Raw genomic sequence first — 15,645 nt, forward strand, 5'->3', positions numbered from 1 at the left:
AACATAAAACATTTGGGATTTTGATCTGCCAAAGTAAAATTTATCTGGGTTGATTGACTTTCTGGTAGTTTGAACATCATCACTTACAATGTTTTCCAACACAATTTTAGGACCCACTTCTACAGCGTGCTGAGAGGACACTCACCATGTTACAAAATATTTGGCACATTGAAGATGTGGGGCCCTTGCTCTGAAAAGATCTTTTATTATTTATTATCTTTTACAATTTCTTAACTTTATGTCTTTCTGCTAGTCCTTAACATAAATTTCTAAATCCCGCCCCCAGACACACACACAAAGTCAACTACCTCCTAATGCCTCCCCCCAAAACATTAGCCCTTTAAGAAAAAGGAAGTAGCTGTGGTTTCTTTTACATTTGGTAAAACAAACACAGAAGCTCTAAGACGACACTCTACGAGACAGACATTTCTGTACTATTTTACTAAGTGAAATGTTTACAATTTAACGAGCTTTATCTGAAATCCATTAAAAAAGGAAAACTAAGGGAAATAAGCAATGGATAGACCAGTGTGGAAAGTTCTGCTCATGGAGAGTTTTTCTGTTTAATCGTCCCGCGTTTACATAGATTCAAAGATTTTAAGGCCAGAAGGGAACATTTAATAATGTACTATGACCTCCTGTATAACACAGACCAGAATTGCAACAGTAACTTGTGTGTGACTAAAGCATATCTTTCAAAAAGGCATCCAGTCTCGATTTGAAGACATCAAGAGATAGAGAATCTACCACTTTGCTTGGTATTTTGTTCCAGTGATTAATCACATTCAGTGTTAAAAATGTGTGCCTTGTTACTAATCTGAATTTGTCTGGATTTAACCTCCAGCCATTACGTTAAAGAGCCCTTTATCTTCATGGGGAAAAAATACCAGGTCCTACTTATACACCATAATCAAGTCACTTCTCAGTCTTCTTTTTGATAAATTTAAAAAGCTCAATTAGTTTAGTTTGTGATTGTATGGCAGCCCTCAAATCATTTTTGTGTCTCTTTTGTTCAATATCCTTTTAAAAATGTGGACACCAGAACTAGTCACAGTATTCCAGTATCTGTCTCGTCAATGTCGTATACAGAGGTAAAAATCACCTCCCTACTACTCACTACTCCCCTTTTTATACATCCAAGTATTGCATTAACCCTTTTTGCTATAGCATCATGCCAAGTTTTTCCACTATGACCCCCTAAATCCTTTTCAGAGTCACTGCTTTCCAGGATATAGTTCCCCATTCTGTAAGTATGACCTGCATTCCTTGTTCCTAGATGTATGACTTCGCATTTAGCTATATTAAGAGCCATTTTGTTTGAATGGGCTGAGATTACCAAGCAAACCAAACACTCCATGTGACTGCCTGTCTCATCATTATTTACCACTCTGCCAATCTTTGTGACAGCCGCTAATTTTATCAGCAGGGATTTTATATTTATTGATGAAAATGTTGAATAGCATCAAGCCTAATACCAGTATCCATGGATCCCCATAAGAAACCCCTAGATTTGATGATTCCCCATTGACAACTACTTTCTGAGATCTATCAGTTAGCCAGTCCTTAATCCACTCAACATGTGCTTTATTAATATTGTATAATGCTAACATTTTAAGCTGAATATTGTGTGGTACTAAGTCAAAGGCCTGACAAAAGTCAAAGTATATTACATCTATGCAGTTGCCTTTATCAAATTTGTAATCTCAAAGAATGAAATCAGGTTTGTTTGACATGATCAATTTTCTATGAAACCAAGCTGACTAGCATTAATTATATTCCTATCCTTTAATTATTATCAAATGAATCGTGTATTATCTTTTACATTATCCTGCCTGGAATTCATGTCAAGATAATTGACCTATAGTTATACCTTGATCATCCTTTTGTCCTTTTTGAACATCAGCACAACATTAGCACTTTTCCAATCTTCTGGAATTTTCCTGGTATTCAAAGATTTATTAAAAATTAACATCAGCAGGCCAGAGGTCCCCTCAGCCAACTCTTTTAGTACCTTGGGTTCAAGTTATCTTGGGCCTGCTGATTTAAAAATGTATATCCCTTGCAAATGTTGTTTAATATCCTCCCTAGTCTAATGGAATAGAAAGTATTTCTTCATCCTCATGTGATACGAGTACATCATCCTGCTACATCCCAAATACAGAACAGAAATATTTTCTGAACGCACCTGCCTTTTCTGCATTATCATTAACAATTTTACCATCTCCATCTAATAACTGGCCTGTATCACAGCTAGGATTTATTTTGTTCCTAATACATGTCCAGTCCTTTCACCCTACCCTTATTGCAGCCACTAACTTCCCAGACATGTGAGTTTGTTCTCTTTGGAGTCCATTCTTTTTGGAATCCATTAATGTAACTCCTTTAGTGTCTGGGGGTCACTACTGAAAGACCAATGCAATCCCTGAGCTCAATGTACTGCCTCCACAGCACATTCATCCATTCGTAACCTGTACTTGAGACCAAAAGTGGTAGTTTAATTTAGATTTCTTCTATGGCAGCACAGAGCACTATCCGCATACCTCTTGGCCAAGCCTTCCTTAAATAAAATCTTGTTGTCTATTCAACACAGGTTTTCCTAAATGCACATTTCTGTGGGCTCCTCATTTTTGTTTTGATGTAATTACAACAGACATTGATGACTAGAAGGTGTTTCCTTGGGAGGTGAGACTGTATCTGTTGTCATCTGCCTTGTTTGCCCTTTTATCCTTTAGTCTTCCAATGATGACTTCCAACTCTAACACTCTCACTCTCTTTGTTGACTTTCCTCTCTCAAGTCAATAGACATCTTTCCTATATAAAATGTTTATAATGTATAAACCAGAAAAACCAACAAGACGCTGGTACTGTAACAAAGCATGTGTGTGTATTTTAAGGTTGTGATGCCTTTCCTTCCCCATATCTGACTTACTCAACTTTTTCCATGACTTATTATTCTATACATTTCTCTCCGATGTACTTCCCATTTGGTTATTCCACTTCCCCCAACACTCCCCTCATTTATTTTTTCATTTCCCTGACCTTTGATTTGCTTCCTCCTCTCACACCCAATTATTTCATACATTGTTTTCACCCATCCCTTCTATTCTTCTGTTTGTGTTCAAAATGCTAAGTTACCAGTTCACTGCTCTAAATCTCTCCTAGGCAATACCTTCAGAGGCTGGAGACCACATAAATCACTCTTTACTGCTTAAAAATAGACGTTCCAATTTAGAAAAATACATAAGCACGTACATAACTTTAAACAAGTGAGAGTAGATTTTCTGACTTCAGTAGAACTACTCTCATGCTTAAAGTAACATATACAGTATTGCCAACCTCAGGCCTTCAAAAATCAGGAGATTGGCTAAAAAACATGATCTTTTTAAAAATAGTAAATTTGGGGTTCTTTTCTGGTTTCTGAAGCTTTCATATACACATTGCTTCACATTTTCAAGCTTTTGTCCACAAGCATAAAGGCTAAAAACTTACTTTAAAAAAAGAAAGAAAGCTGAGGTTCTCATGCAATCCCTAGATTCCAGCAACTGGGGCTTTAAGAACTACATAAAATATCGCAGACTCATGATAAAATTGCAAGAGCTGGCAACATTGCCTATGTGCTTAACTACTCTCCTGAATAAAAGCCAGAATAATATACACACACAAACAAACAAGGGCTAGTGCACTGTACTGTTGCATATTGGCCTACTTTAAACTTTAACAGAATGAAAGAATTGTGTGAAAATGAATCAATGTCAGAGCCCTAAATATGAATCTCCACATATGTACCTTTTCACACCCTTACTATATACATAAATAAAATCTGCTGCCTCAGTTTTCAGTGCACTATCCACAGCGATATACAATACCATTTAACTTTGGAAAATAGGGCCAATATTGTGCCTTCTGTTACATCAGTGTAACTCTAAAGTACTGAAGGCAAATGTTTGACAAATAGTTTCTAGAACATACCCTCATCCTGAGCTGCACCATTAAAGCCAATTCAGACTCCAATGCAAATTTTGTTTGGCTTCAGAAGTCAATGACATAAAACATTATTAATGTATACTTTACTGTACATTTTGATAACCTAAGCCTATTGTTATTCAGCTGATGCTTCTGTAAATGACCTAAGCCTAAAAGGCTGCATAGAATACCTACCTAAATGCAAGTAGAATTATCTTAAGCATAAGTCCTAGAGAACTCCAGGAAAATTCATAGCTACATGTGTTCTGATTTTCCACCAAGATACACATATATAACTAACTCTGAAATATTTGATTTCAGGCTGGGGTAGGATTTGGGGCAAGACTTACTTGTGGGGGTAGATTCAGTCTTTTAAATACACATTAAATAGCACAAACAGCCTAGTGTATTATTTTGTACCATAATCAGGCCTCCATTTTAGCAGTAGTTTTAGATTTGTTGAAGGCACATTGTAAGTATGGTCATGTCACTAGAAAGTACTAAAAATGTGTATGAAACCCACTTGGAAAAATAATTCCTCTTCTTATGGAGAGCATAAACAAGTGTATTAAAAAACAGTATCTCCTTCCCTCCCCAGCTACAAAGACATGCCTTAGGTATGTACTGTTCAAGGTGTAATTTCAAGCCATGACAAATTTTCAGTCTAAGGCTTGGTCTACACTTATGCCGGTATAACTATGTCACTCAGAGGTATGGATTTCTCACACCCCTGAGAGACGTAGTTATACCGAACCTAATCCCCAAGCTCTCCCCTTGGTGCAGGTAACATCTTCACTAAGCACTACAGCAGCGCAGCTGCAGCCCTGCAAGCACAGACAAGCCCTTAGTAAGGTTTATGCTTTCATCTTCAGTGCAAGGGAAACTGTATTACATCATAGTCAAACTATTTTGAGAACTAACCATTCCCCAGATCTCTTCAAATAATTAGTTTGATGATTTCATTCTTACTACCACAGTAAGAAGTCTCAAAACATGAAAGCACTGATTAAATGTTTTGCTTCTCACCCTTCCCAGTCTCCTCCAAGAAGGACAGACCAACCACTAAAGTGAACACCACTAGAAAAAGAAGCCTTGGCACACTGGTTACTAAATAAACAGAAAAACCAACCCAACACCCATCCCTAAATATTTAATCATTTTTATTTGTAGTCCATGCAAAAGAATACTATTAATGCAATGTCAAGGTTGAGAAATCAAGCATTCAGAAGTCAGAAAATGCAGAGTTAAGGTAGAACTTTCTACCTTAATTCTGTCCCCTTGTGCTGATGTCTTAAAATACAGTGTTTATATCATTTCCCCAAAACATACAATATATAGTACAATACAAATATAAAGTAATATAAGAACGTTCAATTTAGTAAATTATAATAGAGTACACACAGACTTCAGAGTAGGTTTGGTTTTTAAGTTTCAATGATATCTACAAAGCAAGTCAAATTTCAAGGAAATTCAGTACTTTTAAAGTTAAGAATGTTGAAAACTAAATGCCCCAGAGTCTGAGACAGTACCCAATTTGGTGATGGCATAGAGAAGACTCAGACTATCCCAGATACTGAGATGAATGTAGTACAGCCTATTTTGAAAGCAAACTACTATGAAATTGACACACATTACACTGGGTGAAAGACAGACAAGACATTTCAACACTTACACCACAAAAAGGGAAGAGGCTCTAACAGACTCAATTTCCCACTAAATACAGCCCCTTGCAACATAGATAGCAGAAACCTTGATATGTGGAACTGTGTGATGATAATGTTATGTATATGTACAGAGGGAACGCCATGTTGCGGTTGGGAAATCTCATCTGTTGGTACCAACCTGAGTTTAGCTCTTGTCGCAGTTATGCTGTAGCTAATATTGAGGGAGCCTTGACATGCCCCTCATATTTCAATCCTGCAAGAGTATAACAATGAGAAATATAAACTGATAGCCAATCAGAAATGTACTTCTTTAGAGAGAAGCTGATTTTCACGTGTTTAATGCAACATATAAGTAGACAGGCCATTTTAAGAAGCTGTACTTGTTTACAAAAAAAAAAAGAAAGAAACCTTTTTGTTTCCAGGCTTAACTTGGTTGGGCAATGAGATTGGATAAACCAGTTGAGAAGACTGTTGGTTGAAAGTAAATGTAACAAAGACAAAAGTCCATGTTCTAACGTTAAAAGTTAGTGTATGGTGTATCACCCGTATAGCTTGCAGCTGCCTGTTTTGATGATATAAATTGCTACCAGAAATATGTCTATCCATATAAAACAGTTTGATGCAAGTTTCAGCGCTGTCAAGTGGCAGTGTAGACAGTGCACAGCGCTGGGAGCTACTCCCCTCATGGGGGTGGTTTTTTTAAAGCGCTGGGAGAAGTGTCTCCTAGCGCTGGTGCTGCGACTACACAGCCATGTTAAAGTGCTGCTGCGGCAGCGCTTTAATGTTGGCAGTGAAGACATACCCTAAGTATTTCTTTTTTGGATGCACCAAACGTATCACACCCCTGACAAAGCCAATTACAAGAAACTAAATTAAAAAGTAGGTCCCTAAGTTCTTGAAAGATTAGCATTATATGTTAATTTTTATGTCAACACTGTGTAAGTGTTTACAATACTTTTTTCCTATATCGTACTGTTTGCAGAGAAACTTCCATGAAACTTGTTAGTGACATTCTTTGCACAGCATTCTGTCCTCTCAATAGCTGAAATGACCAGGCACATACTGGTATACAAGAGATGTGAGCAGGATTCTGTATTTTAATAGTAATTACAAGCAATGGTACTGAGAAATACCTATTTTGATCTTGTAGGGTAAAAAAGTAGCCTCTAATGTGTATTCTACACTGATACAAATTCAACAATCCAGAAAGATATACTTGAAGCCAAGCTAGAAACAGGATTTTTTTCCCTTCGATTCTGATGATAGAACATATACCCAACTCGCAGATACTACACCAAATCTGGGATTCTGCTATTAAAGATGTTGGGAGCAATCCAACTTCATACTACAAACTTTCCAAAATTTTCCAGTAACTATACATGCCATATCTATAGATATATTTGTAGATATGTGTATTTTTGTCACTACTGGGTCCCCCTCAAACTATTCAGTAGCCACTGAGAAGGGACACAGGAGGAGGAACAACTCAAAGTTGTATTACTTCCAGTCTGTCTTTTTTTACTCAGAAACCTAAGAGTTTTGCAGGGAATGATGGTGCAGAGAGGAATATCCTCCCCTACTCCAGCTCAAGTATGAAGAGCTCCAATCAAATAATATCCAGACAGGCCAAGGAGAGGAAGAAACAGAGTTGCATAGGGTAGCACTACTCTCACTTCCACATGGAAAGAGGGAAATTTGTGTGTGAAGTGCACCTGCGCTTGTAGCTCTTTGGGGGCTGACCTGGCCCAGAGTGAGAAATTTCCTTTAGAAGGGACCCAGCTCATCAGTTTTGCTTGGTAACTTACACATGTATATCATCAGTCATCATTTAGTTGAATGGACTCATTTGGTTTTGTACTTGATCTTTAACTTGTAAAAGAGAACTTAATTGGCCGAAACAAAATATATGAGAACTTCACAACTATTCAGAAATGAAGCAGAACACATTTTGATGCTTGATGAGAGCAGAATTTCAACAAGAGCCAGATTTCAAAATGACACTATGCTCAGGCATTTGGGTGCCTAATTTGTCTTTTTAATTAACACAATGGGCACTCAAGTGCAGTAACTGTGTGCAAATGATCAGTTACACATCTAACTGGCTGTCATGACTACGGACTCAAATACATGACATTTTGCATGTGCAAGTCTCCATGCACAGTTCTGAAAATCTGGCCCAAACTGACTAATGAATTACACAAAATCAAGAGTAGTACAATTGTCACAAACACACAAATATATAGTTTGCCAAATCAAAATATTAAATACCTTGCAGAAATATACACACATGTTATAAAAAGTTTTTGCAGTGTTAAATGGTGAAATCTGAACCACTGTAAATGCAGACTTTACATTTAATGTAATAACATTTTACTCTCAACTGTTTTCTAAGCTGCAAAATTACCACTTTTCTCTCTCTTTTTCTAAAAAAAAAAAAAGGAAGCAACTGCTTATATACAGCAGAGTGATGGTTATGTTATGCAAGAGACATCTGGAATACAGGAGATGTATTTGTTTTCTGAATTACAACACTGATCTTCTGATCAGTCCTTCAGCCGACGACACAGGCAAAGCATGTCTTGTATAAGTATTATGGACTGAAAAATATCAATTTGTACTAATGACTTGATTCAGAGCTATAAACCAGGTGTTGACTTAAAATGACATGAAAAGTTAAATGATATTTTGAAGCATTTATTCTAACTGAAAGTTCAGTTCAACTTGCTACCAATGAAAATCAGACTTGATCAACTTACATTTTTTTAAAACATTTTGTTTCTGAAAAAGAACTGAAGCAAAATACACAAGTACATTTTATTACAGATGTCTCAGTTTAGAGAAACTGTACAATTTTTGAAAATGGATATTCTGTTAAGTATTACATCACGCATTCTAAAAAAACAAAAACCCATCAGGCAGTAAGTTTCCTTCAAGATCTGTATGACAGGGTGCAAACACATTGCCCTACTGTCCAGTACATAAGGTGTCAAATTCAGCTTCCCTTTCCTCCCCCGAACACCCGTGCAAAAGGAAGGGCTATAAAAAGAGACTCTGGAGTAACAGGAAGACAGCTTTAGTCATAGCTCCTTACTCAGGCGCTCAGGGTGGGGCTGATCTCCAAAATTCAGAAGCTTTGGTTTGTTAGTTACTCTTTTTGCTTATGTTACCTTGTGTTTAGTTACATTTATAAAAATATTGAACTGCTGAACAGATTTTGCTGCCTGTAGCTGCATTTTGTTTCTGCTCAGTCATCCTACCAGCTCACAGTATAATTTAGAATAGGCTTTGGAAATGGTTACATGTTTACTGGGCTGTGGAAATGATACCTGGCTTGTCTTATATATTTAGGCCTGTGCTTACCTATCTCCTGAGAGTTCTAGTTGATAGGACCTACCTCTGAGCATAAGTCATTGCCAAATTTCTGATCTACCAACAAAAGGCGTACCTCAAAATGTTCATGCTGAGAACATGAGCATGCTATTCATGTTCAAAATTAGGTGGTCTAATGTTGAGCTGCTTTGAGAGAGGTTCCAACTTTCAGTGAGTCATAAGAGCCATTTCACAGAGCCAGCATTTTAACACCAGAAAGCTGTGTCATTCTTAAAGAAATTTCGAGGACATACGAAGTTTAAAAGAAGAATCTCAGTGTCTCACTTCTGGGAGCACAGGATGTTCAAAAAAACATATTTTAAGAAGCATCTTGATTGCACTGTAAACTGTATCATCATTTAAAAGTGTCCCAGTGTTAACAACTAAGGTGAAGAGGATAACAGAGGGGCAGACTGCACACCTCACTGAGCTAAGATGGGGAAACTTATTTCACACCTTTCTTACTGCTACGATATGGTGGCAAACAGTTATTTTACTCACATTCTACAAGGAAGGCAAAACATGAATTTACATCATCACAATGAAAAGGCTAGAGAACTGAATGTTAAAATAAAAGCCTGCAGTCTCTTAAAAACAGATAACAATAAAATACTTGGGTGAATAAATATAAACAAATACTTTATTAGAATTAACATTTCTACTGTATTGTGAATATTAATCATGATGCGTCTAAAGCTACACACACTGCACTAAAATGATATTCTGAGAAAATGATGCCAACCTGCAAATTTTAGCCAAGACAGTCTGGTTACTCTTTATAAAGAAGACACTTCTATTGTCAATCTGTCTTTAGCATCAGTCTAGCCAGTGTCCTAGGACTTCTGAATTTAATACTAGAATTTTAATTTCCATTATTGTTCATAATTTGCTGCTGCTCAGAAACTGGATAATTTGCACGAATATGTTTAGTAAAAATAAAAAATCTCCACGCTTTTACAATAAGATACAAGGTTATTTTTAGAGCATCAATAGGTTGGAACATAAATTTATCAAAGTGCTCTAAAACATCACACACCATTTTTGAAATGGTAATACTTACCAGTCCACTTACGGCTACAATCCAGATGTAGGAACCAGAGGTTACGAGCTGGAAGATATAAGAGTAATGATTTTAATATGGGTATTAGTATTTACACAGATGTTGTTTTCGGATTTACTATCCCCTAATATTATGGTAGGACTTGTGTCTATCTCCTCAAAGTAAACAGTCAGAGTCATCCATTTTTGCATAAATTCAGTTCCATAATAGCAGTGGCACACTCCAGAAGTAAAAGAGATGGAAAAAGCAGGTGGGATCTGACAGCTGTTCTTTTCCCACAATACTATGCATTTTCTTTTCATTTATCATTATTAAGTTCAACATAATGCTTTGCAGGAAGTCAGTTTATAAGCTACAGAGAAAAACAAGTTTGAAAGACAGATTTAAACAAAGGAAGTGACTCAGCAGCTCAGAGGGAGAGGGAAAGGAGTCCCAAATAGAGGAGGCAGCATAAGTTAAAGGAGCAACTCTTAATTGTGTAGTCATGGAGGTGGCCCAGAGTGGAGGTCAAGTTTTAAGAAATGAAGTTACTCCATCCCTCTCCACCCAAGAGAGGGAATCCATTATTTGAATTAAGGTATAGGTATTTAGTCACCTGGAGAACGTCAGTCTCAGTGCAAGAAAAGGGCTGAAAACCAGACTGAAATTGGTAAAGGAGGTTGTTCTGTGAGAGGTAGCCAGAATGAGGCCACTTTCTCCAGAATTTGTCTGCAAAAAGAGTGACTTGAGATGAGATCATAATTCACGAGTGAAGAAAGGGCAAATGAGTGCTCCTCACTCTTAGTGTGGCGATAGCAGTTGTGAATGCAACAGGGAAAGTTTGAGTGAAGTCAGAGTGGTTGGCAGCAACAGTGATCTATTTGTTAGGAAACTAAGGTAAGAAAGCAAAAGCCAGTGATTAAGATGGGAAAGGACTCAGTGTGAGATGTTTTTTTCATATGGTTTTGATGGAGGCAGAAAAGAGAAGCAGATAAGGATTCAGAGGGATCAAGGCAGAATGCGGTGCTTGAGCAGAATGCAGAAAAACCCTCCAAGTGCTCAAGGACAGACAGGACGGAGGAAGGGTTGTTAGAGAAGTGGACATGAGTCAGTATTCTGAAACTGGCCTATTCATCCCAAAACACACTTAACCATGTATTATACATTTACTGGTACTTTCCATTGGTAGTTTGAGATATTTTTGAGAATATGTCTAGAATGTATATAAATAGGCATCGTTTCTTATAAATGTGCAAGTCTCCTGTTATATAAATCACCCATTCATTTTTAGAACTTTTTGTGGCTACTATATTCATCTACTGAACACTTAATATTTTCTCATTAATTTTCCTCTTTATGCTTTTGATATTATGTTCCACATAAGTTTAATGTCAGATTCTTATTGACAAATTACCAATTTTATTTGTCAAATGGTAATGCTGTGTATGAAAATAAAATATAGCTATCAAAATCTTTAATCAACCAGATTCTTACTGCCGTCAAACACTGGCAGAATCTTGCTGTGAAGTTACATTAAAGTTATATATACTCTTTCTTGCTTCGCACGGCAGGAAACAAGGAAATTAAGAAAAATTCAGTTAATGTCACATCAATACAGTGGTTGAGCTATCAGGATTTTTGTTTAAGTAAAAAAGATTAAGCAAAATAAGAGATATTTCATAACTTAGAGTTTACCCCTTTTTTTCTGGGGAATGACAGAAATAGAAGTTAATGAAATAGCAGTAATCTTGCATACTGGCTCATTTCGTCCTACTACAGCAGGTCACTGGCAATAAAAAATCCCTATTGTACATATTTGTCCCCCTTGTTTTAGGTGGTGTTATAAGGCCTGAGGGCCCAGATTATTTGGGGTATTTAGGCGTTGATATGTTCAGTTTTGCAATGCCTAACTGATTTAGGAGACTAAATCTCATTGTCCGGCGATGCTGGAAGAAACACAGGAGCCAATGGATGTAGTTTAATTAGGCAGCAAATTTATTTATGTAAAATATCTGGGAATAGCCAGCAATAAATTGTAGTGTGTACGTCGTCATTATTTCTTTAATCGTTTCCATGTGTTTGGGAGGGCTGCTGTCAGACCTCCTTTCCAAGCTGGGCCCGCTTGCCCTCCCCTTGTATGAGGATTAAGGGAGCAGGAAAAAGAGGGGAATTGGCCCACTCTGATTCTATGTTTAGGAGGGTAGGTGTTGCCAACCCAATCCCAGTCAGAGAAGTCTTCTCTGGAACAGCCTGGAGTACAGCGCCCTCCCTCTCTGGTCACCTGGAAAGGCAGTGCCGACCTCCCCTTCCTGATCTCTCCAGGTAAACCTTCCCCTTCCTCCATCTCTGCCACCAATTGCAGAGGGAAGCCCTTCTAAGGGCAACAACCCCTTTTCTTCTAGCCAATTAAACAAAGGACCCACCACATACATTTGCAGTGAACATATTTTCAAAAGTGATTTAGGCATTTAGGAGCCTAAATCCCATCAACTGTCAACGGGATTTTGGCTCCTAAGAGCCTAAAACCCTTTTTAAAATGAGATTTAAGCTCCTAAATCAGTTAGGCTTTGCAACGCTGAGCGCAGCAACACCTAAACACCTTTAAAATGTGGGCCTAAGGTGAAATGTATGGGTGGAAATATTACAAAATTAGCTCGAGGGCATGCAAAATTATAAACTGCTACACTGCTAATTCAATGAAAGGTGAACAAGGAAGCACATACTGTACCTGTAAACCCAGTATATAGACCAATGTCTTGTTTGTGATGGGAAATTGGCCTAATATTTGTGTCACTTGCATCCTTGGAATGGAGCAAAAAAATGGTACAAACAGAGCAAATACAGGACCCAAGCTGTGAAAGAAAAAAAAATAATGTAGACAGTAATTAGAAATGATTTCAAAAGGTCTCAATTAACAAATTAATTCCAAATAACTTAATTCCTATCCTAATTTCTTAAATACAAAAATGTCAATTGCATTATGTAGGTTATTTTCCCCAATAGTTTAGTTGGGCTTTTTATACTGTCATTCTTTTTTGTTTTTTCCTTATTTGTCAAACTAGCAACAAGGACATTTTATTTGGCAAAATACGCACTTTGCCTTAAAGATATTATATATGGTTTGAGGACTGATCCTGCTCATATTGCCATTATTCATGTAGCACCCAAAGTGTAATTCGTGCTTTACAGACAAAGATACAGACAAGGTCCTGCCCTAAAAAAATACAGTCAAAATAGATAAATGATAAGGGACGGAGTGATGGAGGCATCAGCAAATAATTTAACAGTGTATCTTCCACAGCATGGGAGAGGCAGAAGACAAAGAAACCACACACCTTCCTGTGTGTACGGTGGGGTGGGGGGAAAGAGACTCAAAATTTTCGCTCAGTTCACCCACAAGGGGCACGGGCAGAAGTTTTATATAGATCACCAACAGGAAGGAAAATAACATCACCTTACTTCAGGACAAAGATGCTTTTTTGCTCCAAACAGGTGAGTGGCAAGTGAAGAGTTATATAGCACGAGAGAGAGGAGAACAGTGCATTCTCCAGGGCTGCCTGTTATCCATAACTCAAAGTGCCTACAGAGTATGTAAACCCTAAAAGGCAAATCTCGGGCAAATACTCCTGACTATCCAGCTTTGCTGCTTCACGTTGCCAAGCGCTCTGTGGAGCATGGAAGCTCTTAACGATAACCTGATCCCTGCTTCCCAAAACTTACTAAACTTTTCAAATATAGAAAGAAAATCTACACAAATTACCTGACTAAAACTTCATTATGCTGAAGTTAAGGTTGAAAATACATATCTGTAACTTAAGGGTAAAAAGAAACTTAAAAAAAATGTAGTTGAAAAAACCAGCAGCAACCAGAAAGTCAGGATTTTTAGGGTTAAGGTGCATCTTGTAGGAAACAAGCTTTGGAACTGTGGAATTTAGATACACAAATCACAACAGTTCTTTACAAGCCATTCTATTGTCTATACTTTTAAAATTCATTAATAAAATAATAAATACAACCATGTTAAATAAGTAGACAGGAATACCCACAGGCTTGCTGAATTATAATCAAAGCTCCTATTTCTGCAGCCCCTCCCAAAGAGAACTCTCACGGAACACAATGGGAGTTCTATAAGCAGATCAGCAGCATGGTCAGGACCCAAATAACTTGTTGAGATGCTCACTCCACTTTCATTTCACTGATTAGGTTAATTAATGGTGGAAATGTATTTATGAGTTAAACTACTATGAACAACCAACACAGAAGATTCAATATATATGGTCAAAATACAATTTTTGTGCTCGCTCAAAGAATTGTGGCTATGAATATTTCCTTTGGTTTATGCTCTACCAGCTAAAGACCTCCCCTTTCATCCTCTCTGAAGGTTTCAGTTCTTTAGTTTGGTTACGGGGGATAAAAGAATAAGGAAATTTTTAACGTCTTCTATTTTATGCATATGACAAAAATACGTTACATAAAATTTTAACTAAAGGAGAGATGCTGAGCAAAATACATTGATCAGTTTTACACATATTCCCTCACATATAAAGAAAATATATCCATATAAACATAATATACAACATCCTAACAGAAATCTGAATTGTTTAAGTTGTGAGAATTCAAAAGCGGGGCTAAAGGTGTAACATGTATAAAGACTCGCTCTACATGACTGCTTGCATAACTTCCACTGGATCCAATGTACCCTGCAGCACATAAGGTATAAGAGAGAAGGGGGGGGGGGGGGGGGGGGCGGAAGAAAAAAAAAAAAAAAAGAAGAGTCCTTCCCTCTGTCAAGACCACTCCCTGCCAATAGTGCATCAAAATTTGTTTTGTCTTATCACTGTCAGAGAAAAGAGTAGTTTGGATACCTAGTTTAGGAATATAGGCTCAAGAATGGAAGCAACAGTTCCCTTCTCCAAAATTTCTTTCTTCAGTACAAAAATATCATATGGAAATAAACTGTGTGCTTCACCCACACTTGAGAATAAGCATATCCTGTACCCTTGGAAAATTACTTCTCTGCTTCACCCTAGGAATAACAAAATACCTTTGTAGGGCAGTAACTAAAGGAACAATCCAAATGGACATATCCTGCAAATCAGAATCTATGCACCCTCACATCTTTATTAACATGAGTGATAAGATTTTTAATGATACTTCATAAATCACTGTCTACTTTAAACTTCTGAAAAGAACTTCTGCAGAAACATTGTGTATGCAAAGGTGTGAGCAAGACATTTTCCAGTTCTGGCTAGAAGGTCTAGAAACTTCATTTATTTATTAGCTTTCAATACAACTATGTAAAGTTTTATTTTTAAAATGTACCAATTTTTATTATTCTTTGTTGTATTTTAACACTGTTTCTGGAGTCTCAGTTAACTCTGCTATCTTGCACTTCTGCAATAAAATTTATTCATAGAATCATAGAAGATTAGGATTGGAAGAGACCTCAGGAGGTCATCTAGTCCAACCCCCTGCTCAAAGCAGGACCAATCCCCAACTAAATCATCCCAGCCAAGGCTTTGTCAAGCTGGGCCTTAAAAACGTCTAAGGATGGAGATTACCTCCCTAGGTAACCCATTCCAGTGCTTCACCACCCTCCTAGTGAAATAG

General features: G+C 37.3%; 1 protein-coding gene across 1 annotated transcript in view; it reads right to left on the reverse strand.

The window, feature by feature from the left end:
* UBAC2 (UBA domain containing 2) overlaps positions 1–15,645 on the reverse strand; it is a 142,922-nt gene that overhangs the window by 32,414 nt on the left and 94,863 nt on the right. Inside the window, exons 5-6 of the mRNA XM_065419733.1 lie at positions 12,764–12,887; positions 10,057–10,104 (exon numbers count right to left, since the gene is read on the reverse strand). Of these exons, the coding sequence (XP_065275805.1) occupies positions 10,057–10,104; positions 12,764–12,887 (172 nt within the window). The remainder of the gene's footprint in view (positions 1–10,056; positions 10,105–12,763; positions 12,888–15,645) is intronic.

Source organism: Emys orbicularis, chromosome 1 (assembly GCF_028017835.1).
Source record: "Emys orbicularis isolate rEmyOrb1 chromosome 1, rEmyOrb1.hap1, whole genome shotgun sequence".
Classification (NCBI taxonomy): domain Eukaryota; kingdom Metazoa; phylum Chordata; order Testudines; family Emydidae; genus Emys; species Emys orbicularis.